Below are 26,080 nucleotides of genomic sequence, written 5' to 3'. Positions count from 1 at the left end.
AACTATTTTGGTTGATAAGCTAGTCCTGGAATATGTGGGAAAAACTTAGAGAATAATGTATACAGTTTATAATAATGTTTAATTTGAGGTTTGGGAGTTGTCCATTGTCCTGATGTCAAAGGAAAAATTAGTTGATATTGATCATCCATGCCTCAAGCTAATTAACTAGTGTAATTGAAGTGTACTTAAGGTTAGGACCATATCTTAAAATGTTTCATTTTACAAGTTTCACAACTTGTCTTGTGTTCCAAGGTTTTGTGGCTTCTCTATTACAAGCCAACAATATGAATAGCTCAGTCCAAAATTGCACCAATGCACAAAACAAATCGAGCTTTTCAAATCCTGTTTTCTAAGTTGAACTTCACAGTTACTGTTTCTGTTCATTTTACCAAGTTCAAGAAATTACATTAAATACCCTAATTATATTCTTTCCTGTCCAAGTGTTGGAAATTTTTCTTAGCTATACCATGTCAGTATGGCGGTTATAGATATGTCACAATCGAATGGCAGAGAATACTTGATGGGCAAAATGGCCTAAACCTGCAGCTGTATCTTATATATTTAACTTTGTACAAAAAAGGATGCAAGGTTAATTGAGATTGTTTTCTATTTTCATTCTTTTCTGTTTTAATTTACTATTGTAATATTCTCTATTTTAACTGTATTCAGAAATGAGTCCACAATCAATTTCAATACTGCATTTCATTTTTAATATTGAGAGTGAGTGAGGAGTTAAAGAAGAAATCTACTCTAGAATGCTGCTATTTCAGTTCAGTCATGTACAGAATGGCAGTGTCACAAGGCATGCTAAAGTAATGTCAGTTTAATTTCAAGTACAGTACACAGGAAAATAAAGACGATGTGTTTTTTTTGGATTGGGGTAGTAGGGTATTCTGGATGCTTCTAAACAGAGTTTGTACATATTTTTGATCTAAATGGAGGAATTGACTTCAAAACCCCTACTGTAAATGCAGCGAGATGTTCAATGTGAATGTTAGAAGTTCTGTTCATCCTCAGTTACTAGTTCATTTGCTAATGTAGTATAGTTGCATATTCATTATTTTTGAGCAAATTCCTGATGTATACACTTGCAAACTAGAAATTAAGACCCTTAGCAAATGTTGCAGAAACCTTGAATTTTATATGTTCCCAAAAGGTGGCTTATGGGATGTTCTTTGTCTCTACGCAAATCCCCATTGGCATGTTCAGGGATATGTTACCACTGGAGACCTGTTAGTGATTGGCCAAGAAGGTGTGCAGGCTGGTTATGGGATCGTGTTCCCTAGACTGTCATTGCTTGGAGGGTTTCTTGTGCAAAAAATGTAAATTTGCTGCCAAACTATTACAATGAATATTTAGATTTACAAGTGAGCTCCAGTTGTAATTTTTTTCCCTGCTAAACATCTTTCTCATTGCTTAGTTTGAACATATTTTCTTTTTTACAGTCCGGAAGCTGCAGATTCTTCTGAAAAAAGTGGGAACGAAGAGAATGGAGAAGTTTCGGATGAAAATAGAGATCCAAATACTGCTGCAGGCAAATCAATTAAACACAAGAAAAAGAAACACAAGCATCGGAGTAAACACAAGAAGCATAAGCATTCTTCGGAAGATGACAAGGAACGAAAACATAAGCACAAACACAAGCATAAAAAGCATAAAAGGAAAGAGAATGAAATCTTTGAGAAGGATGGTGATCACTCAATCAAAAGACCTAAGTTAGATGATTATGCTCTTTTGGAGGACTTAGAAAAACAAAGGGCAATGATAAAAGCAGAATTGGACAGTGAACTAATGGGAGGGAAAGTTCAATCTGGTATGGGTTTAATTCTGCAGGGTTATGTGTCTGACTCTGAGGAAGAGGGGGAAATCCATGAGAAGACTCGGAATGGTGAAAGAATTGCATCCAATCGGGACGTTTCTGAAATCTTGCCTGTTAGAGACAACAAAGTTAAACGGGAGCCTGTAGAATCTAAGCCTGTTTCAAAGAGGCGAAGTAAAAGCAGATCAAAAGACAGGACTAAACATAGCAAATCTGAGAAAAAGAAAAATAGGCTGAGTTCAGAACACAGAAAAGAGAAAGAGAAAACGAGAAGTAAATCACACGAGCGAAAGCGTTCGAGAAGTCCCATCAAAAGCAGTAAGCCTGCAGAAAAGCCAAGGTCTCCAACATCCATGAAAAGACGATCTCAAGAAAAGAGTAAAAAATCAACTCTGGCAGAAGATGGGACAAAGTCGAAGGATCGCAAGAATGTAACAAATGAAAGCAAAACAAAGGAACGGAATAAAAAATCAAAATCTCCTCCAGTGAAAAGGAGCAAATCGGGAGAGAGAAGTCAGAGATCTAAATCCAAAGACCGTGAGAAGAGATCTAGAAAATCTGAAACGGAAAAGGAAAAGAAATCTCTGAAGTCTCCATCCAAGGATGTTCCTTCTGGGAAGGAGAATCGATCGCCACTCAAGAAACATGCACTTTCTCCTAAACGGAAAAGCCTTTCTCCAAAACAGCATAGAGAAAAGTCATCCAAACATAGCCGATCGCCTATTATTAATGATCGTGCACCTAAAAAGAGTCAGTCTCCCTCACGGAATAAGTCCCCACCCAGAAGAGCTAAAAGTAGATCGATAGAACAAAGGCGGAGGGAGAGTGAACGAACAAGAGCTTTATCTCCAAGGTAATGCAGCACCCTTCTTTGAGACGCATTCAATTGTACAAGAGTGGTTTACTTGACCTTCAAATATATTAGCTTTCATCATGTATTTCCTCTGCAGCTCTTTCTATTGTTACTGTTTTTATTCATACTGTTTTATTCCTGAAGAAGGGCTTATGCCCGAAACATCGATTCTCCTGTTCCTTTGATGCTGCCTGACCTGCTGAGCTTTTCCAGCAACACATTTTTAAGCTCTGATCTCCAGCATCTGCAGTCCTCACTTTGTCCTTACTATTTTTATTGCCTTGTTAACCCATTGTTGAGCAAAGCATTGCACAATTGTTTTTCTCAGCTTGGTTAGCACCTTATGATACTGTAGCACAAATTTGAGGACCCTTGGAATCTACAGTCCCTATGATACTTGCACTGAGGTCTCATACATTGTCCTTTAACCTACTCCAAAAGGCCTCGTGTAACAGAATGGTATTCTGATGAAACAGTATTTAAATTAAATAATGCACAGTCTTTTCCTTAGCTCTAGATATTTTGTTTATCTTCAGAAACATCTAATTGAGGGGTAAGGGCAGAGGGTGAGTGAAGAAAGGAAGCATTCAGTCTTGATGCTTTGGCAATCAAACTGTGGAGCAGGCTTAATTAAACTGTTGGTCTTTTCCTACCTGTGAGCAACTATGCATTATCTTTGTATTGTCCCATCAGTACCTTCAATCAGCATTTCTGTGCCTCTGAAATGTTTCAAACATCCAGATAAACTAAACTGCTTGCTTAGGCAATTAATTCTGTGGTCAAAAGAATTTGAAACAAAATAGAAATTGATGGTAATGCTCAGTGGGTCTAGCAGAGTCGGTGGAGAGAAAGCAGAGTTAAAGTTTTGGTCAAGTGACCCTTCCTTATAATATCTAGCTGGAATTTGTCAGGTATAGATGTTGTCAGGAATGAAATGGATGAATTCTGAATGCTATCAGGCTAATATTATAGCTAAAGCATTGAGTTCTGTAAAATAATTGCATTAATTTGTAGTTAGTTGGGCAAAATTCTCCGGCAATACATGGTTATTGGATGCCATTAGTGAAGAGAACGCCTGTGGACAAAAAATTGCCAGGCAGGGAAAGACCAACTGTTTAAGCCTGCTCCATAGTTTGGCCAGAGCATTGAGACTTAAATGCTTCCTTCCTTCACTCATTCCCCTGCCCTCACTCCTCAGACAAAAGTTTCTGAAGATCGTTAAAAAAGTATTAAGGAAAATATTTTTCCGGAAAATTGCTCTCCAAACTCAAGTGATCAAAGCTACTCTGGTAGGTCACATTGACCTATGGTAGTTACCTGTATTTAATAAAAGACTTATCTTCCATATCATGTAATCACTGCCATTTTTAAGTGGCTCAGCCCTTCAGGGTATGCAGAAATGCCATGCCTGTGCTCTAGCTGACAGTGAATTCCAGAGGCAGACTATCCTCCAGGAAATGGAAAACTAGCTTACATTGAGTTCATTCCTGTTCTTCCTTAGACTAAATTTATATGCGTTATCATCCTCGATCTGTGAAACTGAAATAATCCTTCTCAGTCGGCAAATATCCACCCCAACATTGTTTGTAGTTTTTGATCAGATTGCTTCCAACTATGCTGCTGGAAATTACTATAGATTTTGAGTCTGCCTTGGGTAGTTAAAGTTCTTTAGTCTACCAATTGTTTCTGTGACTCCTCAGAATCTTTTTCATGGACAAGCTAACCAAAGGAGACCAAAATAGAGGGTAGTACTTCAGATGCTGTTTGGCAACCTGTACTATGTTTGTGGTGTCCTTTGACTTGCACTGAATTAGTATGTTAATGCAGAAAAGGATATGTCTACTCTTTCTTCTTAATTTGACATGTGTTAATGTACCTGCAAGTGTTTACACAAGTCCTCTTGCTTTGCAGAGGCCTCTGTTGGCAGAGGTGAGGCCATGACATTTTAAATTCTAATGGCTAGTGACGCAACAACAGATCAGAAAATAAGCTTCCATGTGACCATATTCTGTTAGCATTTTAGAGTAGGGATCATCCTTCCCTAAGCCAGTTTAATTAACTTCAACCCAGGGACGGGGCACCTGTCAGGATATCAAAGTATAATATTTATTTACTTTCATGCAGATATTGAAAGGTATTAGAAATTAGGCTGCATAGTGTTAATTGTTTAATTTGATTAGATTAGATTACATTACAGTGTGGAAACAGACCCTTCGGCCCAACAAGTCCACACTGACCCGCCGAAGCGCCACCCACCCATACCCCTACATTTACCCCTTACCTAACACGGGCAATTTAGCATGGCCAGTTCACCTGACCTGCACGTCTTTGGACTGTGGGAGGAAACCGGAGCAACCGGAGGAAACCGACGCAGACACTGGGAGAATGTGCAAACTCCACACAGTCAGTCGCCTGAGGCGGGAAATGAACCCGGGTCTCCGGCGCTGTGAGGCAGCAGTGCTAACCACTGAGAAGGTGTTGTATTGTACATGTTGCTAGGCCCCATTACTGATTGCACATCACTTGCAGGGAACAATACTGAAAGAGCTTGAATGAAAAGATCTAAGTGATATGGTGCAACAGATTGCTGAAGTTTCATAAGTAGCATAAAGAAACTTGGCGAAAGCATACAGGGAATTAGATTATATTCATGTTTTGATTTTGTTTTGTTCAACAGTATACCATTTCTGACTGACTCATTTTAATTCTGAAAACCTTCCCTTTCAAAATAATGTGACTCAGTATCAGTCCATGGCCTTCTGGTGGTAGAGAAAGTATGTTATCCTGCACTTGCAGGAATTCAAGAGGTTTGAAACAAAGCATTTTTAACTGGAAGTATAAATTCTATTTTCTGGGCCTAGTTTTGAAAAAATTCAATTGGTGCTTTAATATGATTCCTGTGTTAATGTGTGTTCGAGCTAGAGTGCACTACCATAATTTGATGAAGCATTCACATTGCTTGCAAGTGGCCTCTTGTGAGGGTTTCTTATATTCTTGCAATAATGAACAATTAGTGTCTATGGAGCCAACCCACAAAGAATATTCGTGTTTGTATTTTAACATTTCTTTTCCCCTGCATTTGTTAAAGTATTGTGTTTTCTCAACTTTAGAACAAGGTCGCGAGATGAGCCAGCAAATAGGCTAGAGCGATCCAGGGACATAAGCTCCTCTCGCCGGTCTCCTGCAAGGAGAAGGGCCAGCAGATCTCCTATCCGGAGGAGATCTCGTTCACTCCTCAGACGAAGTCGATCTCCAAGGAGACGAAGTCGATCGAGGAGGAGGTAATTAAATATCTTTCTGGAAATATAAACATTTTTAGTAATTGGGGACAAATTGTAGTTTGGGATTGTAAGATTCAGGAATATATGAATAATTTGGGTTTGAACTAGTTTTTCTGTCATATCAATATTTCGACATGAATTTTAATAATCAACATTGAAATGACTGATATGCTTCATCTGATAATTGTATTATAAGATTTCTTCTTTGATCTGTAGAATAAAAGCTTGATCTGAAGAACTTATGCTTAATGCTAAGGTCCGAGAGAGTGTTGCTGAATGGAGAGACCTTGGACTGCAGGTTCATAGCTCCTTGAAAGTGGAGTCGCAGGTAGATAGGATAGTGAAGAAGGCATTTGGTATGCTTTCCTTTATTGGTCAGAGTATTGAGTACAGGAGTTAGGAGGTCATGTTGCGGCTGTACAGGACATTGGTTAGGCCACTGTTGGAATATTGCGTGCAATTCTGGTCTCCTTCCTATCGAAAAGATGTTGTGAAACTTGAAAGGGTTCAGAAAAGATTTACAAGGATGTTGCCAGGGTTGAGCTACAGGGAGAGGCTGAACAGGCTGGGGCTGTTTTCCCTGGAGCGCCAGAGGCTGAGGGGTCACCTTATAGAGGTTTACAAAATTATGAGGGGCATGGATAGGATAAATAGACAGTCTTTTTCCTGGGGTTGGGGAGTCCAGAACTAGAGGGTATTGGTTTAGGGTGAGAGGGGAATGGGTATATGAATAGGAAGGGTTTGGAGGCAAGTAATGAAATATTTCTGTTCAGGCTCTTCTCTTCTTGGGTACATTTGAAGCGGTGGTTCAGTTTTCCTATTTTTACCAGATTCATTAATTTTGTTTAAACTTGACATGAAAAACAATATTTTGAATCAGGTGCAAACTAAATTTGTTTGAGAAATGTCCTAAAATTTGAGTACAATGCGTGGTGAATAATATCCTAGACGTTTCAGTTTAAGTTTCTTTTTGTTTACAGTTGTTTCTAGGGATGATGTTTCCATTTTGCATTGTTAAAATTGTGGACAGAATTTGATTTTTTTTTATCTTTCCTGAGGTTAATTGGTTAAAATATTTCCCAGCATGCAAATTTGTTAATTTATTTGAACATCTATCCTTTCAGCACAATGGAAATGGGGAAGAACAGTTTTCTGCATAAACCACAATGTTATAAATTCTCCAACCCCTCCTAATCCTGTTGCCTTCTATCCTTTGGATATGGATTCTTGAATTGGTGTAATTGCTAAAGTGATATCCGTGAATTTTATTCATGGAGGTATTGTTACCAGTTCACTGGAAGTCTTTTCCAGTTTGTGCTAGACTAAATTCTCTTTCTTAAATAGAAGTCTAATTTCTTTTTATTGCTGCTTCTCATACTGTATCTCATTAGGCATTCCATGTCCTAACAGCCAATGACTGCTCTAAAGTTTACTGTTGTTCATGGTTTGCATATCTGAATGCTCAGTTCCTTTTAACTTTGTGCTCAGTCATTCATGTGTTGTATTGTAAAGAGTGTGGCACGTGGTACCTTCTGGTTTGCTGCTTACAAGATACATTGATAACGATCTGTATATTCTTCTATACAAAACACAACTTTTTTTTGTTATTTTGGTGATGGGTCTATTCTCTGCTTAAAATTTAGTCTCAGTGGAAATGATTATGTACTTTTTAATTAACCCAAGCTCTTCATAACACTTCACCTGACAGCCTCAACTTTAGTTTCTAGTCTGTTCTAACTAACATTTTCTGTCATTTAACTTCAAGGCTTTCCCAGAGTAGGACACCTAAACTGAAAATGAGCCCGTTGTGTTCCAACCACAGATTGTATTGGTTTAGCATTGTGTCTGGAGTTGTACTATTTTTACTCTGGATTCTAAAGTTTATTAACAGACTGCTTCTCTTAAAAATATTTGCTGTCTTGCATTTAATGAGGGGTACATGTGAACCATAATTGATTTATTGTTATCACATGTACAGAGGTACTGTGCAAAGTGTTTTGCGTGCTACATCCAGGCATATCATACCATACAAAAACACATTAGGATAGCATAACACAGTGCAGAATACTCTGATACAGAGAACGTGCAAAGAGAGAGAGAGATCGGAGTTATCATTGAGAGGTCCATTCAAAAACCTTGGTAACGGGGAAGAAGCTGTTATTGAATCTATTTGGATGTTTATTTAAACTTTTATGTCTTCTGTCTGATGGAAGAGGGTGGAAGAGAGCATGATCAGAGGTCCTTGATTATGTTGGTTGCTTTCCTGTGGCAGTGGGAAGTACAGATAGAATCGATGGATGGAAGGCTGATTTGTGTAGGATGGCCAAATGCTGGCAAAATTGGGCTAGAATAATTTAGGATATCTGGTTGGCGTGGACTAGTTGGATCGTAGGGTCTATATCTCCATGACTATAACTGGGCTGTGTTAACAACTCTAGTTAGTTGTGATCTTGGGAAGAGCAGTTACCGTACCTTTAAATCATACTTCTCATAGTTCTTATTGTTTACCCTTCCTTGTACTTCGCAATTCACAGTTTTAGTTTAAATCCTTCGTCCGTCTGGTTTATTGACCTGCATGCCTCCTTAATTATTTGTGGTTCTCTTCTCAGTACAATGTTTCTGTGTGTGTGTGTGTGAGATACCTTTTGTGTGCAGGCATCGATTGTGGGTGAGTTGATCTCTTGGGACACCATAGTTCAGTCCTCCAGTTTGGAAAAAGAGCCGCTACTGTTTTCTGTCTCTTATATTCCTATCTCTTTAACTAACTTCATACTTATTTGCAAAATGTCCTGTACTTCAGTTTTACTGAGGTTATCATGTGACACCTTGTCAAATGCTTTTTGCAAATACATACATGATGTCCACTTATTCTTTGCAATGCAGTCAGGAAGTTTATTGGCTCTATGTCTGGGCAAGAACTTGGGTCGTTAAGGGAACTGAGAGGTGTAAAGCTATTTTTAAAAAGTAATTTTCTTTCCTCTACCAATAGTTTTATTACTTCCATCAAAAGAATACTTTTGCATTTGGCGTGGAGATCCTTGTTCGAACCAAACCTAGCAGTGCAAAAGATATTTTTAATTTTGTTTATTCACTTGTGGGAGTGGGCATTGCTGGCTGAAAGCATTTATTGCCTGTTGCTAGTTGTGATGGTGAGCTACCTCCTTGAGTTGCTGTAGTCTGTGTGCTGTTGGTACATCCACAATGCCATCAGTGAGAGAATTCCTGGATGTTTACCAGTGACCATGAAAGAGTGAAAAATCTATTACCACATCAGGACAGTGAGTGGTTTGGAGGGGAGCAAAGAGGTGGGGGTGTTCTTGTGTGTTTACTGTCGTCCTTCTAGAAGGAAAGTACGAAGGGTCTTTGAATTACTATGGTACACATTGCTGATACTGATCATTGGTGGTGGAGCATGTGGATACACTTGAGAGCAAGTGGAAAGGTAAAGTTTAATTCAGTGGGAGATCAGGCAGTTGATGAAAAGTAAATCTGCCATGCTCAAAAAATCAGGAGGAACAATATTTGTACTACTTCCTTGGGATTTTACTTTGTGATGCTTTTTAAATGGACAATTTGTGCATTTTAGCATTTCTTGACTTTAATGTTATGATTGCATTTACATGTGGCTTCTGGAATTTCACGTTACATCTTGAGACTCTGGTAAAGTTAGCATACCAACCTTTTTGTCTGACAGGTCTCTGGAGAGAGACTGGAATCGAAGAAGCAGGTCTCGCAGAAGACGATCAAGGTCACGAGGTCGACGCAGGCGTAGAAGTGGGAGCAGAGACAAAGAAGACAAATTTAAAGGAAGCCTTTCTGAAGGAATGAAAGTTGAACAAGAATCTTCTGATGAAAAGTAAGATTCTTTATTTAAGGTTACAAGGATGTTGCCAGGGTTGGAGGATTTGAGCTACAAAGAGAGACTGAATAGGCTGGGGCTGTTTTCCCTGGAGGGTCAGAGGCTGAGGGGTGACCTTATAGCAGAACTGTAAAACCAAAACTGCCTCAGCAGTCCCAAAAGGAGAAATAGAATTAGTCCAGACAGAAATTAATGAGTTGAGAGGAGTGTTTATTTCTGAGGTCTTGAGTACAAGGTCATGCTGTGGCTGTACAGGACATTGGTTAGGCCACTTTAGTAACACTGAGTTTAATTCTGGTGTCGCTGCTATAGGGAAGATGTTGTGAAACTTGAAAGGGTTCAGAAAAGATTTACCAGGGTTGGAGGGTTTGAACTATAGAGAGAAACCGAATAGGCTGGGGCTTTCTTCCCTGGAGCGTTGGAGGCTAAGGGGTAACCATAAACACTTAAGTCATGAAGGGCATGGATAGGGTGAATAAACAGGGTTTTTTTTTCCCCAGGGTGGGGAGTCCAAAACTAGAGGGCATAGGTTTAAGGTAAGAGGGAAAAGATTTAAAATGGACCTGAGGAGCAATTTTTCACGCAGAGGCTTTATGGAATGAACTGCCAGAGGAATTGATGGAGGCTGGTCCAATTACAATGCTTAAAAGTCATTTAGATGGGTATGTGAATAGGAAGGGCTTTGAGCGATATGGGCCAAATGGTGGCAAATGGGGCTAGATTAATACTTGGTTAGCGTGGGTGGGTTGGACCAAAGGGTTTATTTTCGTGCTGTACAACTATATCTCTGTCTGTAAAAAGATATTCCTGGCAAACAGGTTGAAACTCATGTTTTCCATTTATTGTAAAATCTTTCTAAGCTGCCATAAATATAGCTTTGCTTTTCTTTGTTTAGTGGGATAAACTGCTTTTGTGTAAACGAACATTGGTAGCCTCACATAATATGTGCAGTGATTAAACACCATGATAACCAACTGCAAAAATTTAATTTGTAATCTATCAAGCCAGGTTTCATTAAAATCTTTCTTGCTCAGTATTGACATCAATTGGGATCATAATACATTTATATGTAAAGAGTGGTCAGCATGGATTTCAAAAAATATAATGTTTTAACAACCTTATTGAGTTTCTTGAAGAAATAAGAGCAGACTAGAGTAGTAGTTTTAATATATTTGAATTTTTAAAAGGTGTTTGATATGGAAGCATCTAATAGATTCAACACTAAGGTTGCAAAGTGGAATCAAAGGATAGGGAGCAAACTAAGTAGCAAGCTGACTACAGTATAAAACTGGGTAGATATCAAAAGTCACCACTCGGACTGGAAAATGTTGAAGTGGTGTTTCAAAAGGGCAAGTGTTTATCATTTCCACAAAATATTTGGTCTCTAAATCCGAAGTGCAGTTTCAAACTTAATAGCTGTTGCTGAATTGGGAAATGTAGTTAATTGTGTAGAGTGTGTGGCAAGTTAATAACATTAATAAACTTTTAAAACAGAACCATCTCTAAGTTCCCCCTTTAAGCCCTCTTTCATTCTGATTTCGAAGAATATTGCTGTCCAAAACTGGAGTCAATGAATATTGGATAATAAATCAAATGGAGAGTTGCAAGTAATGTTTTAAACTTGTAGTTAGCTTCATTTAATGCTATGTAACTTTTTTATGCATTTAGTCTTGAGGATTTTGATGTAGAGGAGGAAGATGAAGAAGCTGTTATCCAACAAAGGCGTGAACAAAGATTGGCAATTGTTCAGGTATGGTATCAAGCTTTAGTTTCTAACTTTAAATCAAAACAGAATCTATGATCTGTTCATACTGGTTAGAACTAGTCAGTAAAATATTTTACAAAAGCAGTTTTGTAACATCTGATGTTGCTGCAAGCAGCTTCTCTTGGCTCAGGCATTTTGTTAATTTCTAAATTTTAGAAACTAGAAGATGGCGCACCTTATAGTTGTATCTTGTTTTGTTAAATCCTTCCTTGATTGGTGTGAGATGAATATTTGTGAAAATGTCAGTGGTCTAATTTGGGAGTGGGGTCATCCTCCCTCACTATGACTACTTCCTCCCATCATGACCTCTTTCCTCCAATCACATCTTCCATGTGTATGTATTATGACTTTATATATCTGCTTAATTTACTTCGTGAGTTCTACGTTCTTTTCACTAATTTTTTAATTTGATATGTTAGTGGCTATTTTATAACCCCATAAACAGAAGCAGCTTCTCCACAGGTACCCTTTCAAATCCTTTCATAATTTGAGTTTTGCCAGATTTCATGAACTGATTCCCAACTTCATTTTTTGTAATCGTTGCACCTTCTAAATTCTAATCTCAATTTTGATTTTTTTTTTCTTTTTCCTGTGCTTTAATATCCTCCTTCTGCATATGGAGACCAGAGCTGCACATGGTACTACATTGTGTTATTTTGGCTATACAGGGCATTGTTTAAGCTACTTATACTTTTGGAATGTTGCGTGCAGTTCTGGTCTCCTTCCTATCGGAAGGATGTGGTGAAACACGAAAGGGTTCAGAAAATATTTACAAGGATATTGCCAGGGTTGGAGGGTTTGAACTCCGGCAGAAGCTGAGTAGGCTGGGACTGTTTTCCTCTGGACTGAGAGTCTGAGGGGTGACCTGATAGAGGTTTATAAAATTAAGGGTCATGGATAGAGTAAATAGACAAGGTCTTTTCCCTAGGGTCGGGGTGTCCAAAGCTAGAGGGCATAGGTTTAAAAGGGACCTAAGGGATAACTTTTTCACACGGGTGCAGGTATGGAATGAGCTGCCAGAGGAAGTGGTGGAGGCTGGTACAATAACAGCATTTAAAAGGCATCTGGATAGGTATATGAATAGGAAGGGTTTAGAGGGATATAGGCCAAGTGCTGGCAAATGGGACAAGATTAATTTTGGATATCTGATTGGCATGGATGGGTTGGACTGAAGGGTCTGTTTCCATGCTGTGCATCTCTCTGACTCTGAGGATGCCACTCATCCCACTCCTCCAAACCTCTCTGGATTTCTATTCATCTTGAACTGAATCTAAACACTTTACAGCTTGTCACCATGAAACAAATTTGTTTATATGAATCTAATTATGATTTCAATCTACAAACTGTACGTACGTTAGGTTTGAGATTTCAAGCAGTTCTTTTCACCTACATGTTCACGTTTTGAAGGTGGTCTTGCTTTTAAGGCAGAAACATAAAGAATAAGAACCAAGGATATGAGGTAATGTTTGTAAATGTTAAGGGATTAAGTTGCAATTCATTTCTCTTTTGCAGAAATATCGAAACCCAAATGAAGACAGCAACATGTCTGGATTGTCTGAACCAAACAGTCCTCAGAGCAGCACTAGAAGTCGCTCTCCTTCTCCTGATGACATTTTTGAGCGAGCTGCAGCTGATGTCAAGGAGTATGAAAGGGAGAATGTTGATACTTTTGAGGCTTCTGTGAATGCCAAACGCAACCTCATGGCACTTGAGCAGAAAGAAGGTGGGATTCTGAAATGAGATTGGGATTGGATTTGCAGTATTATTTAATGTTTTGCAGCCTGAACGTTATTCCTCCTTTAACTTCTTCCTGGCTTCACTTCAAGTTTGCAGCGTCCACTCAATTTTTGACAATGAGTCAAACAAAGTTGCCATACGTGAATTATTTAGTTACCCCTCTCGTTTAGCTCAGTTGTTCCCTTTTGCACTCTAACAATATCAGCTCCATGCAGCGCTACAGTTCTGTGGTGGCCAAGTCCCTTTTCTCCCAAAATCATAGTACTTCAAGTTTGCGCTTCATATAGGTTTTTGCTGTGCGAGTATCCAACCAAGCCCAGTACTGTCTTCAACACTAATTGGTAGTTGCTTATGACTGGAACCCCATTTTCTGGCACCCAAACTAGGGGTGCTAAAACCAGCATTCCTAATTTCCTGTCTTCTCTGAGAGCAGCAGCTCAGTCCTGACTGAGAATGGAATCTGGGACCAAAAAAACTTTCAGTTACTTTAATGTGAACTGTTCTATATCCTCTCCTGTTATCTTCCTGAGTTTTAAAAAAAAGTCTGGATTATTTGATTTTAATTTGTTGCTCTGTTGGGTTTTTTGATAATTTTTTGAGATATTTACTTTGTAGTCTGCTAAGGGATAAGAAGTTAGTTGGATTGACTGAGTGTCGAGCTACTTGATTCTGGTTTCCAGATTTAAAATATCCTTCATGTGCAGCATACCTTTAAAGTTACTGATTCCCATGGCATCTTTCTTCTTTAATTATGATTTTACAGTGAAATTAAGTTCTCATCTGAGTAGACGCAAGAAACCTATTTTCTCTGAAAAGCCATCTCTTGGCTGCTAAACTGTCATCCATATTTGGATCATTCTTATGCAGAAATCAGAAACTGCTGATGGGCAGGAAATCTTCCTCAGTCCATCAGGGGATCATGTAGATGGGATTGTTACAGGATCATTTCACTAAAGATATGTCAGTAAATGAAACTTTGAAGCCTTATAGGGGCTTTCATAATTCCTTCAGCATTTAGAGGTTGTAATGGAAAATTAACATTTATTCTGAAATCCATTCATTCTGAAATCTGAAAGAGAATGCTTTACTAAATTCAAAACTTTTCTGACACATTGCAACTTTGCTGAAGTCTGCAGTCGAGGGACAGCTTGTCTCTGCGGAACATTGTAAACATTCAAACTGGCCTTGTGAGCAGTCGATTTCAAATTTGAGCTAAGGAAAACATAAAGACGGTTATGTCCACAGCAAGGGAATGGAAAAAACAAGGACTCGACTGTTCCCTACCCCTGTCCTTGAGCGGGTGATAAGAATGGTATAAGAAGAATGTGAACCTGGTTCGAAGCCCTTACATGAGGCATTTCTGCCAAGTGCATTGGCCCTGCATGCGGCTTTTTCTTTGCTCTTGCTAACATCTGAGTCGAATCAGTTTAATTTCCATGATAAGGTTCAGCTTGCATTCCAGATTTTACCTCTGGCCTAGTTAGTGCTCTGAAACAGATTTGTAAATATTGTTTCCTGTATCACCCGATTCATTCTAGACCCTAGAACTCTTAGTCGTTTAAGACTATGCCATTACCGCAGAGATGAAGTTTCCATTTTGTAACTTATTCAAGAAGTGTCCACCAAAGAGAGAGCTCCTAATTAATCTGAGAAAGAAATTGAGAAAGCAGCCTGAGGCCTTATTCCCACTTGCTGCATGTGGCTTCATGTAAAGCCTAGCACAAACTATTCACCAAGGTAACTTTACCAAGTGTAAAGTTAACCATTGCCAAGAATTTTACCAGATGCAAACAAATGGTGAGGCATCACCATCCAGTCAATAGTCAATCATGGATGCCCTCAAGTAAGGGCCATTGTGGATATCTAATGATCTCCCCATTTCAACTGGTAATGTACAGTGTTCTGTCTGATATGTGTCAAAGAATAATGGAGTTGCTGTTGACACCAAGTAGCTGGGTGAAATCTGTGCTGGGTATTTTTAGGAGTCATCATAGGAAAGGTCTACCCTCAAAATTAATAATAAACTCATCCCTCCCTGTTCAAGCCACTGCTGTTATTTTTGATCAAACATTCATCACAGAATTAAACATTCCTACCCAATATTCAAGGAAGCACATTAAAAGGGTTTTAAATAAAAGTCATAATGCACCATTTTTTATTTGAGTACATAACTTAAAGCAGTGATAATGTAAGTGTGTCCAATTGCAATCAGTGCAATATGTTTACTGTATCCAGCAGCAAGAAATGTGATGTGAATTGTGTGTTGGAGAATCTAAGTCCCTTGTGCCTGTATTTTGCCTCCAATATCTTTTTTCAAGTCTGCATAATGTTTTCCAGCAATTTGATTTTTAAAATATGGCACGTAACGTTTTTTTAAAGGGTGGTATTTTTCCTGATGGTTGAAATATGCAGATTGCGCTTTCTCTGTGCTATCTGTGGTAGTGAATTTGGCATATTGGCAGTGTTAGATTTGTATTTGAAGATCTTGTCTGAACTTAATTTTATTTGCAGGAGCTACTTTGAAAAAGCCAACAGTTCCAGATATGTTTACTGAATCTGATGACATGTTTGCTGCCTACTTTGATGTATGTATGTTCTACCTTTCTTTTAGAAAAGACAGAATTCATGTGCTGCCAAAGATTGTGGTCAAGCCAGTTCCAATTCACCTCTTTTAGACTGTAAATGATGAATATTAACTGTTTTTGTTAATAGTTTGTCTGATAATCATCTGTAGGTCTAATATGATGCTTAGATTATGTTGAGCAGAATCTTTTGAAGCTGGGGGCATTATAATATTCAACCTGACCATCTTAGAACAAATGTAAGCACCACATTTAAAGCTTAAGGGCTTTGTTGCTACCAAACTTAATGTTGTGATCCCTGCAATTATTGCGGTTTATTGGTTGATAAGCTAGAGTTATATCATGTCTAAAATTTGAAGTTTCAAGAGAGTGCTACTTCCAAACTTCAGGGCAAGAGCGTACACAATCAAAACTTGTAACTGGGTTAATTTCTGTTTCCAAAATGGTTTATTTTATAGTTGTTTTGACTTTTGGCTTTTCTCTTTAAGTCTTATGCCATACAATTTCTATCTTTACATTTTTCTGGTTTTAAAGATGTTCGTACTTATTTAGAAACAAAATCTGAAGTGCTGGGGAAAAATAATATTTGTTTTATATTTTAATCTCACCTTTTGCACCCCATTTTTACAATAAATGCAACTCAGATGTGTTAATTCTAATTAATTGCCAAAGCAACACACACCAGAGAAACAAATTAATGTTGTATGCATCACTTGAGAGTAAAGTAACTTGCTTCGGAAAGCTCTAGGGGAACCTTAAGTTTTAGCTCAACATCATTAAAAAATAATTTAGAAACTTGCTAACTTACTATGCATTGCCAGATAGTCACTTGTGTCAAGTTTGAGATACTTTAATTCTCGTCTCATAACTGCCAATGAGTAACACTTGTAGTTGTTGGATCATATCTGTTTCCTCCGAGCGAACCTAAATTATTCCAACTAAATGCAACGTCCAAGCAGTTTCACAAAATCCTAGTGAAAAACTTTGGTGACCCTGCCGTGCACTATGATGAATTAAAAGTATCGCAAATGTTGATGGGAATGTAAAAAGGCTTGCATGGGAAAACATACATGGCAGACGTGGTTCAATATACATTTTAAAAGAAAAATACATTTTGGAAACGGTACAAAATTCTTAAACTGCAGGATTTTTTGTGGAATGTTACAGATAGATGTTGATATGCAAATATAAAGTGTAATCAAATGTAGCCGAAGAACTAGGTGCAATCATAAGAACATTTAGTTTTCAAATGGAGACATATAAACCAAAAAAATGGTGGTAATAAACTCTTGCAAAGCTTTAGATTACTGCTGAAGGTTGAGAGAAGTTTTGGGCATCCTTCCTCAAAGCTGTAAAGACCATTTTAAAATTGCAGAATAGATTCCTTAAGCTGTTACCAGAGATGTGGGAATCATTTTCAAAAGAGACTTAAGAACGAGTGGGTTATTTCTACTGGGGCTGAAATGTTCTATGCCCACCTTTAAGAAGATAGCATTTGAAGAGAAGGCTGTGATAGCATTATAGATTGTCAGGAGTTAAACTGATAAGAAGCACAGATTTGCATGTGAATTAGAGAAAGGTTTATGTGAAAGATGGTAAGGATACACCGTTATCTGCCACAAGTATTTTGAAAACAATGATCATGATTCTTTTGAGCAGCTGTTGGATATCAGCTTAAAAAGGGACTTTCGGTGAGAGATTCGAGTGGATAACTGGTAGAGAGAAACAATGCTTAATGTGTCAAATGATATATTTTTCTGCTATAATGCTATGTCCACATAATGTAGAAGTCCCAAAATGCATATCCTTAGTTGGCACAGCTTTCCATTTTGTTGCCTGCAACAATTTGCCTTTATTTGCCTTAAATTTACTTGATCGTTAGAAGCCATAGATATCACTTGACATTGTGTTTTAGAAAAGCTGATTTTGAAAATAAAACATTTCTAGAAATGTCTACTGAGAAAGAATTGTATGTACTTGGTCCAAGATAATATACCTTTCACAAGTCTACACTGACTGGTTTTCAACATAGTTTTTCAAAGTATTTATTAACTTAATCTTGTATTGTCAACATGTATTATTGGGGGAAGAAATAATGTTTGATTTCATGAGTCTCAAGTATACCAACTTGGAAGCATAAATGATCAATAGAACCTTAATTTAAAGAATATTATGTTTGTCTTTAGAGTGCTCATCTGAGAGCTGCTGGATTTGGAAAGGATTTCAAAGAAAATCCTAATCTCAGGGATAATTGGACTGATGCAGAAGGCTACTATCGTGAGTATTTAGAAATAATTACCCTGTAAATATTGAAAAGGGGATGAGCAGGCTTAATGAAATGATGTACGCTCTGTCTAAATCACCTAATTTTGCTGTCACTTAATTGCTGTACTGGGTGAAATGCTGACATGCTAATCAGAGGCTTCACCTGTCCTGTCAGATGGAGGTGAAAGTTATTTGAAGAGCAAGGCAGATCTGGTGTTCTGGCCAATATTTCTCCCTCAAAACACCACCATTGCTAAAGTAGATTTCTGTTCATTTATCTTCAAATTCAAAAGTAACTGTGATCAAAAGTACGTAAATTTCACTGAAAAGCTTTGGGAACTCCTAAGGTCATAAAGGCAATATAAATGCCATGTCTTCACTTTTTGTTTTGCTGCCAGACCTTGCATTCCAGTTTTTATTTCTTCTTTGATTTCTTGGCTTTGGAAGAAAATTTTGGGTGAAAGTGACTGTGTATAATATTCTTCAAATAAAACAAGGGACTTGGTATTTTGGAAATCTGAAACACTCAAACAGAAATTGCTGGAGAAACGCAGCAGGTCTGGCAGTATCTGTGGAGAGAAACCAGAGTTAATGTTTCAGGTGCAGTGTTGAAGAAGGGTAACTGAACTCGATGTTAACTCTCTTTCTGTTCTGATCTGAGATGCTACCAGATCTGCTGAGTTTCTCCAGCAAAAGTTTTGTTTGTGTGTAATTTTTTTTTCCAAGTTTAGTAAAATAGTGTTCTGATAAATGTATTGATGTTTAATCTCCAGTGTAATTTCTTTTGCAGTAGTAGGAGTATTGAATGCTTGATGTTTTTCCACATCTGTATTTTGCTGGTCAGGATCAAGCAGACGCAAGTTGATACATAGAGTTGAGCTTTCACTATTCATAGAATCAGAGGAAAGTGGTTGTATTGTATTCTTCTGTTTTGTTTTCTTTCTAAACTAAACTATGTACAGTTAATTTAGTATTGCTAAGCTGGTAGTCGGACTATCTGTTGGAGCTTAGAGGCTGTGAACGGCTTCAGAGTGTGACTTTGTTAGAATATAGGATTGTTGACTTACTTTAAGTGGCCATATCTGCTGTTTTTGTGATGAAAATGGGCTACCTCTTAATTTCTTAATCTGCACCTGCTGTCATTCTAACCCAATAAATAAACTGTAGTCATTAATATTGATTGTAAGAGAATGCCATGCACTATTTCTGTCCGTGCAACAATGTCACTTTTCCAATCTAGGATCATCCACTAGCTCCTTATCAATTCCTTAGTTTCGCAACAAAATTGCAAAAAGGCAGTTGAGGTGCAGTGTAGTGCCTGTACCTCTGGACTGAGAGGCCCAGGTTGAAGCCTCACCTGCTCCAGAGAGGTGTAATAACATCTTGGGACAGGTTGATTGGAAAATATTTACCTTGAGGTTGCTGCAGTCCAGGTGCCCTGAATTTTAGTATGTCAATCTCAAGCATACTTATTCAAGTAGCCTCTGAAAATTTGTGTAAGTGATATTGATGAACCTTTGTCACCTGAAGTAGCTATCTATGTTGAAATAAAAACAAAATACTGTCGGTCCTTGAAATCTTAAATAAAAGCAAAGTGCGAGAGAAATTGAGCAGATTTGGCAAGATAAGTATATGAATAGGAAGGGTTTAGAGGGATATGGACCGAATGCTGGCAAATGGGCATGGACAAGTCGGACCAAAGGATCTGTTTCTGTGCTGTACATCTCTATAACTCTGTAACTCTATCTGAAAAAGGAGGTATTATGCTGGGCTGTCAACATTGAGTCTTTCTCTTCAAATGTTGCCATATCTTCTGAGTTTCATCAGCACTTTCTATTGATATTGCCTACACTTAATGCTTGCTACCATCTGATTCTCTGGTGTTGTCTCTGAATTCATGGATCTTTGAAAGATTATAACTAATGCATCCCCATTCATTGCTTTTTTTCTTCAATGTACAAACCTACATCCAGAACCTCAACCTGAGGTACAACCTTCTCAAAACTTGCTATTGCCTTTTTCTTTTAGTAATTTATGCAAGATCTCAAGACCCAGTGATTCTTGTGTTTAGTTAATTCCCATTAAGTCACCATGACTGCTTTTCTGTTGTATTCTAATTCCTGAGAGTTTATCCTCTGTGTTACTATCTAACTTTCCCTGAACCTCTGATATTACATTCGTTTTAATTGAAGACTGAAGAAAAAATATTTCTTTTAGGTTGAAATCTATTCTTTTGAATCAGTTTTTCTTTTCACAAATTTAAGCTTGTTTTCTTCTATACGTGAACAAAACATTACGTTCTGTAGTTAAATACGTGATTCAGTCACTAGTTGCCTTGTTACTATCTGACAGACTATAATTTCAATGATGAATCGAAAAGATATTTCTATCCTTGACGCTATGTTGGTGAAGGCAGAAGTTCTTAAAATTTAACCATTTTGCTCAAAATACATTCCCAGTGAAATTTTGGACTTGTTTCAGTAATTCGAATTACCATTATAAACCAGAATTAACTTGTGATAAGACTTGAGGCAAGCTAAATATGCCAAGCTATGTTGTCTGACATGCCTACATCCTATAGATCCTTGTTGTGGTTCTGTTCGCCGAGCTGGGAATTTGTGTTGCAGACATTTCGTCCCCTGTCTAGGTGACATCCTCAGTGCTTGGGAGCCTCCTGTGAAGCGCTTCTGTGATGTTTCCTCCGGCATTTATAGTGGTTTGTCTCTGCCGCTTCCAGTTGTCAGTTCCGGCTGTCCGTATCAGTGGTCGGTATATTGGGTCCAGGTCGATGTGCTTATTGATTGAATCCGTGGATGAGTGCCATGCCTCTAGGAATTCCCTGGCTGTTCTCAGCTTGGCTTGTCCTATAATAGTAGTGTTGTCCCAGTCGAACTCATATTGCTTGTCATTGATTGTCATGACAAGCAACATGGAGGCACATAAGAGTCCCATGGTGACTTCTCTCTCCCACAACCCCACATTTGACCATACTTTGGTAATGAGCTTTCAGGCTCTAAATTGGTGTAGAACTGCAGCAAATGATATTAAAGAACTAGAACAGATCTAGTTTTGGGTTAAACTGAACTAAGACCTTGCTGATCATTTCAGTTGATCACAATGTGAAAAGTTATAGTATCTGCACTAAATATCAAACCACAGTCCTTTAGTTGAAACTTTAAAATTGGCATTTGAAAATGATCAGTGTTTTGGTTGGGTATGCTTATTGACAGTGGACATGATATTCTGCATAATTCAAACTGGCTGTTATTCTTCCCAAAATGGAGATAAGTTTGAGGGAAAATTGGTCCGCTTATGAAACATAGGAACTAATTCAGGTGCTTTCCTTGGTGAATAATGACACTAGGGATCTAATGGGGAGAGAAACTGCTGAAGAAAGAAACAAAATAAATCAGTCAGAGAAAGTATTAATAAATAGCTATGACACCTTCTAAAATAAATCAGTTTAGATTAGAGGGAAGCTGTAGATTCTTTTGATCAGACCAAGCAATAATTAGTCATTTTGAAGAAAGGTTCTCACCTTCACCAATATCACGACTTAGTTTATAACCTATTGTAAATATTCATCTTGTTTTGCAGGTGTAAATATTGGGGAAGTTCTTGATAAACGTTACAGTGTATATGGCTACACTGGTCAAGGAGTCTTCAGTAATGTTGTACGTGCCAGAGACATGGCAAGAGCTAGCCAGGAGGTGGCAGTCAAAATCATCAGGAACAATGAACTCATGTAAGTCTGTTTTGATGGGAAGTTTGGATTGTGTCAAAATATTGACTTGAGATCATAGATATGGTGCTGTACTACAGTCTGAAGTGAGATTTTGGTTAATTGCTGCAATCTGCAACCAACATTCCTGTAGTAACGGCATCAAAACCAAGAACGATGCAATAGCGTACATGACAACTGGTTAGGGGTAAGAGTGGAGGAAGAGCTCTCAAATAATTCCCCTTTCATATAGAGTAGTACTCTGGCACTTAACCATGCAGAACGGCATGATCCACGTATTTCTATAGTAAGAGTGCTACATTTTTCTGAAAGCCTATATAAACGAATTAAACTAGAAGTCATTGCTGGCTGAGGAAAAGGAAGAAGTGGGTCTAGGTGTCACATTAAAATTAATCAATGACTTGCTGATTCATTTGAACTATATTTCCGTAATTATGTTTGGGTGACCAGTAGCCAGTTTTATTTACCTTGCACATGGTTTATAGGATCTTATAGCATAGATAGGAGTTGTTCTCGCTATCCATCTCTTCAAAAGAGCATTTTCCATTTAGTCTGACACTGCAACATTCCCCGTAACCCTCCAAATGAGTCTGTTTCATGTATGTGCGAATTACTTTTTGCAAATTCCAATGGAATTTGTTTTCAACACTCTTTCCATAGTGTGACCCAGAGCTCAACTATCCTCCTGAGATTTGTCTTGTTCTACCCACTAATTCTTCTGGCAATTATTTTAAACCATTAACCTGATTTCTGAATCACCTGCTGGAGAAACTGTTTTTCTCAATCACTTTAATTTGACCTTGAAGAATATTTCTCCCCAGTGCCTTTTGGTTTAGCACCCCGTCATAGAATTTAGATTATACTGCCTGTCCATTTTGAATTTTCCAGACTGCTTCATTACATAATTATAAGTAATAATTGTATCTGCACAAGCTATCCATTTCACTGGTCTGTCATCCTGAATTCTGCAAATATCCTTCTCACTATTTAATATATTGTTAAATATACTCAAACAATGAACCCCTGGCATCCTCACCGCATACTGGTATCTAGTTAGACAAGCATCCCTTCCCCACTATTCTTTACCTCCTACCCTTTAGCCAAAAATGTTCTGTCCCTTAACCAACACACAATTGTTTAAATTGCATTAGGAGAAGCAATGTGGGGCCCTTAAACTGTGGTGATGTTTCCCAGTGATAAGGGAATAGTGAACGTACTGAATTGTTTGCATTAATGTTTGCCAGAGGAAGAGGTCAGCAAGGCAGATAACCTTGAAAGCTATCTCTGGGATATGGACCCATCTAAATTAACATAACCAAGTTAGCAGCAGTTGTAAAACTGATGGCACTAAAGAATGGCTGATCCTCAAGACCAGGTGGATACTGTTCCAGGGTTTAAAAAGTAGGGCAATGTTGTAGGTGCCTGAACTAATATTCTCCAAATTAAAGCATAAATTACTTGAGAAATTTAGCAGGTACTGACAGCATATGTAGGAAGAAAGCAGAATGAACTTTTTGAATCCAGTGACTGTTCATCAGAACATCCTCTGAAGTTGTCTTGCCTTGAGCACTTGCATTTGGATTGGAAAGTTGTGCAAGTCAATCACTATTAAGAAAACTGGGATTGGCTGGCTAGCTGGCATCAGATTTGTTGTTATAAATTGTTAGTGTAGACATGCTCACTGAACACTGAAAATTTTCATGTGATCAGACAAGCAAGCATAGTTTTTTTTCTTGTTCACTCATGGGATATGGGTGTCACTGGCAGGGTCAGTATTTATTGCCTATCCCATGTTACTCTTAAGGTGGTGGTGAGCTACTGTCTTGAACTACTGCAGTCCATGTGCTTTTACTAGATCCACAATGCTGTTAAGGAGTGAGTTCCTGGAATTTGACCCAGGGACAGTGAAAGAATGATGATATATTTCCAATTCAGGATGGTGAGTGGATCAGAGGGTAATTTGCAATGGATAGTTTTACCATGCATTTGCTGTTCTACTCTTCCTGGATGATGGTGGTCATGGGTTTGGAAGGTGCTGAGGATCGTTGACAAATTTCTGCAGTGCATCTTGCTATTTATACACATTGCTACTGAGCATTGGTTGTGGAAGCTGTGGGTGTTTATGGTCTTGGTCCCAGTCAAGCAGGCTACTTTGTCCTGGATGGTGTCAAGCTTCTTGTGTTGCAGCTGCACTCATCCTGGCAAGGATGGAATTTTCCATTACGCTCCTGACGTGTGCCATGTAGATGGTGGACAGGCTTTGCAGAGTCAGGAGGTGAATTACTTAGTGCAGTATTCTCTATGACTTGCTCTTGTAGCCTCTTTATAAGGAACTTTTGCATTTATAAAATGCAAAACAAAATGTGAACTGTTAAATGTGATACTATGATTAGGTAGGATCTATCGAACAATGCTGTGTGTGCTAATAGCTGCACTAACCAGTTTACCACAACCAGTTGTCACAGCATGACTCATTTTATGTTCACTAAAAGCAATATACAATGATGCACAGTACTTGTTCCATATGAGCAAAGGTATTATGTTCATGCTTTACGTCACTTTGGAATTCTTAGGAGAACTTTTGCTTTCTCAATGGCACAGTCTTGACTATCATAGTTCATTGTAGTGTAAATTATTTGAATTTGGTATTCTTATGTTTATCCTGATGAGTGCAAGTCAAACACCTTTGATCTGTCTCATTTTCTATTTCAGCATGACTTAGATTTTCCAAATAAGGTTGTTACACAGTTCTTGACTTGCAATGTGGGCTCTGGTGGTGTGTTAACTCATTAATTGTAGGACGTATCACAGTTCAGTGTCATACAGTCCTACCTCAACACTTTAGTGCATTCCCAGCAGAAACGTGGACTGCTTTCAGTCTCCTTTTTGACAGAGGGAATTTGTTGTCAGTTGTATCACTAGCACCTCCAACTGTATTGTATTTTTGTGTTTTCCTTGTAAAATATAATTAATTTCATTGTAGTTCATTTTCTTGAATAAAATGGAGGTTTATTGATGCTTGTGTTGATAGGCAAAAGACTGGTTTGAAGGAGCTAGAGTTCCTGAAGAAATTGAATGATGCAGATCCTGATGATAAGTTCCATTGCCTGAGACTTTTTAGACACTTCTACCACAAGCAACATCTCTGCTTGGTCTTTGAGCCTCTGAGGTAACTGGTTACTGCATAACTCTGTAAATATAAATGTTTTTCTCACCCACCACTGCTATTACCAATACATCATTAAGAAATATCAGATATTGGAATTGAGGCAAGCTGTGACAGGTGTTGTTCAGATTTCTATGGTCAGCGCAAAATATGGCCACAGTCCTTGGATGACCGTTGTGTTTGAACAAGATTTTGCATTCCAATCTAATTATTAACATGATGTACTATTGAAGCCAAAATGGTTGTAAATTCCTTGATAGGCTGTAGTCTGCTTTCAAAATTCAAAGTATTTCACTATTTTCAGGCATGTAATTTTTGCTTCACCTTCATTTTGACATTAGAGATTTCCGTGCTGGCCATTGACCTTTTCACAATAGCTTTATGCTATGAACCCCGGTCCTAAGGGGTCAGTAGAAGGGGAATCTTAAATTGCTTATTTGCACCTTGCTTTTGACTGGTAATCTCTTTTTTGTTCATTCTCAATACAAGCTTGTAACCATAGGAAGAAGAGTAAAGAGACCACACTAGAGTTGTGACCTTCTGTCTCATAATGTCTTTCAGGTGCATTGTTTCGTCATTCTTCTTAGTGGTAACTAGAGGTGATCCTCGTGGTAAGTGGAGGATGCCTTTATATTTAAAGAACTTTAGAAGTATGTAGTTTCATTCTCCTGGTCTTGACAAATGAATTCAGAGGCAGTGCTCACTGAGTATACTGACAGGCTATCAGATATAGTGTAGCATATTATTTACCAAGTCAGTGGTCTTAAGCTTTTTAAAGTTTCAAAACAAATCTACCCCATTTTGTTTAGAAGCAGATATTAGTGCTTTTTTCCCCCACTGCCTTTCTCCAGCAAAAGGAAGCTGAGAATTTAAAAGCATGACCAATGCTTGGTGCTTGTGACAAAGCTATTGTGAAAATGGGAATCAACTATCTTTACTGTAGGAGAGGTTAAAATGGAATTACTTACTCACTGCACAGTTCACACTTGACCATAGTGTTAGTATTATGAC

The 26,080-nt window shown here is 38.1% G+C and overlaps 1 protein-coding gene across 9 annotated transcripts in view; it reads left to right on the top strand.

Annotated features, from left to right (window-relative positions):
- LOC122564503 (serine/threonine-protein kinase PRP4 homolog) overlaps positions 1-26,080 on the top strand; it is a 49,806-nt gene that overhangs the window by 9,943 nt on the left and 13,783 nt on the right. For all 9 annotated transcript variants that reach the window (XR_015752813.1, XR_015752820.1, XR_015752815.1 and 6 more), the window contains exons 2-10: positions 1,446-2,672; positions 5,783-5,953; positions 9,648-9,809; positions 11,481-11,562; positions 13,090-13,300; positions 15,826-15,899; positions 18,083-18,173; positions 21,759-21,906; positions 24,935-25,072. Coding sequence is in view for 1 of the 9 variants with exons in the window: in XM_043719480.2 (XP_043575415.2) it covers positions 1,446-2,672; positions 5,783-5,953; positions 9,648-9,809; positions 11,481-11,562; positions 13,090-13,300; positions 15,826-15,899; positions 18,083-18,173; positions 21,759-21,906; positions 24,935-25,072 (2,304 nt within the window). In the remaining 8 variants the exon portion in view is untranslated. The remainder of the gene's footprint in view (positions 1-1,445; positions 2,673-5,782; positions 5,954-9,647; positions 9,810-11,480; positions 11,563-13,089; positions 13,301-15,825; positions 15,900-18,082; positions 18,174-21,758; positions 21,907-24,934; positions 25,073-26,080) is intronic.

The sequence above is a fragment of the Chiloscyllium plagiosum genome, unplaced genomic scaffold, assembly GCF_037043375.1.
Source record: "Chiloscyllium plagiosum isolate Xiang-an unplaced genomic scaffold, Cpla_swu_hap1 HiC_scaffold_34, whole genome shotgun sequence".
NCBI lineage: Eukaryota > Metazoa > Chordata > Chondrichthyes > Orectolobiformes > Hemiscylliidae > Chiloscyllium > Chiloscyllium plagiosum.
The sequence above is the reverse complement of the archived record's forward strand: the minus strand, read 5'-3'. Positions and strand labels throughout refer to the sequence as shown.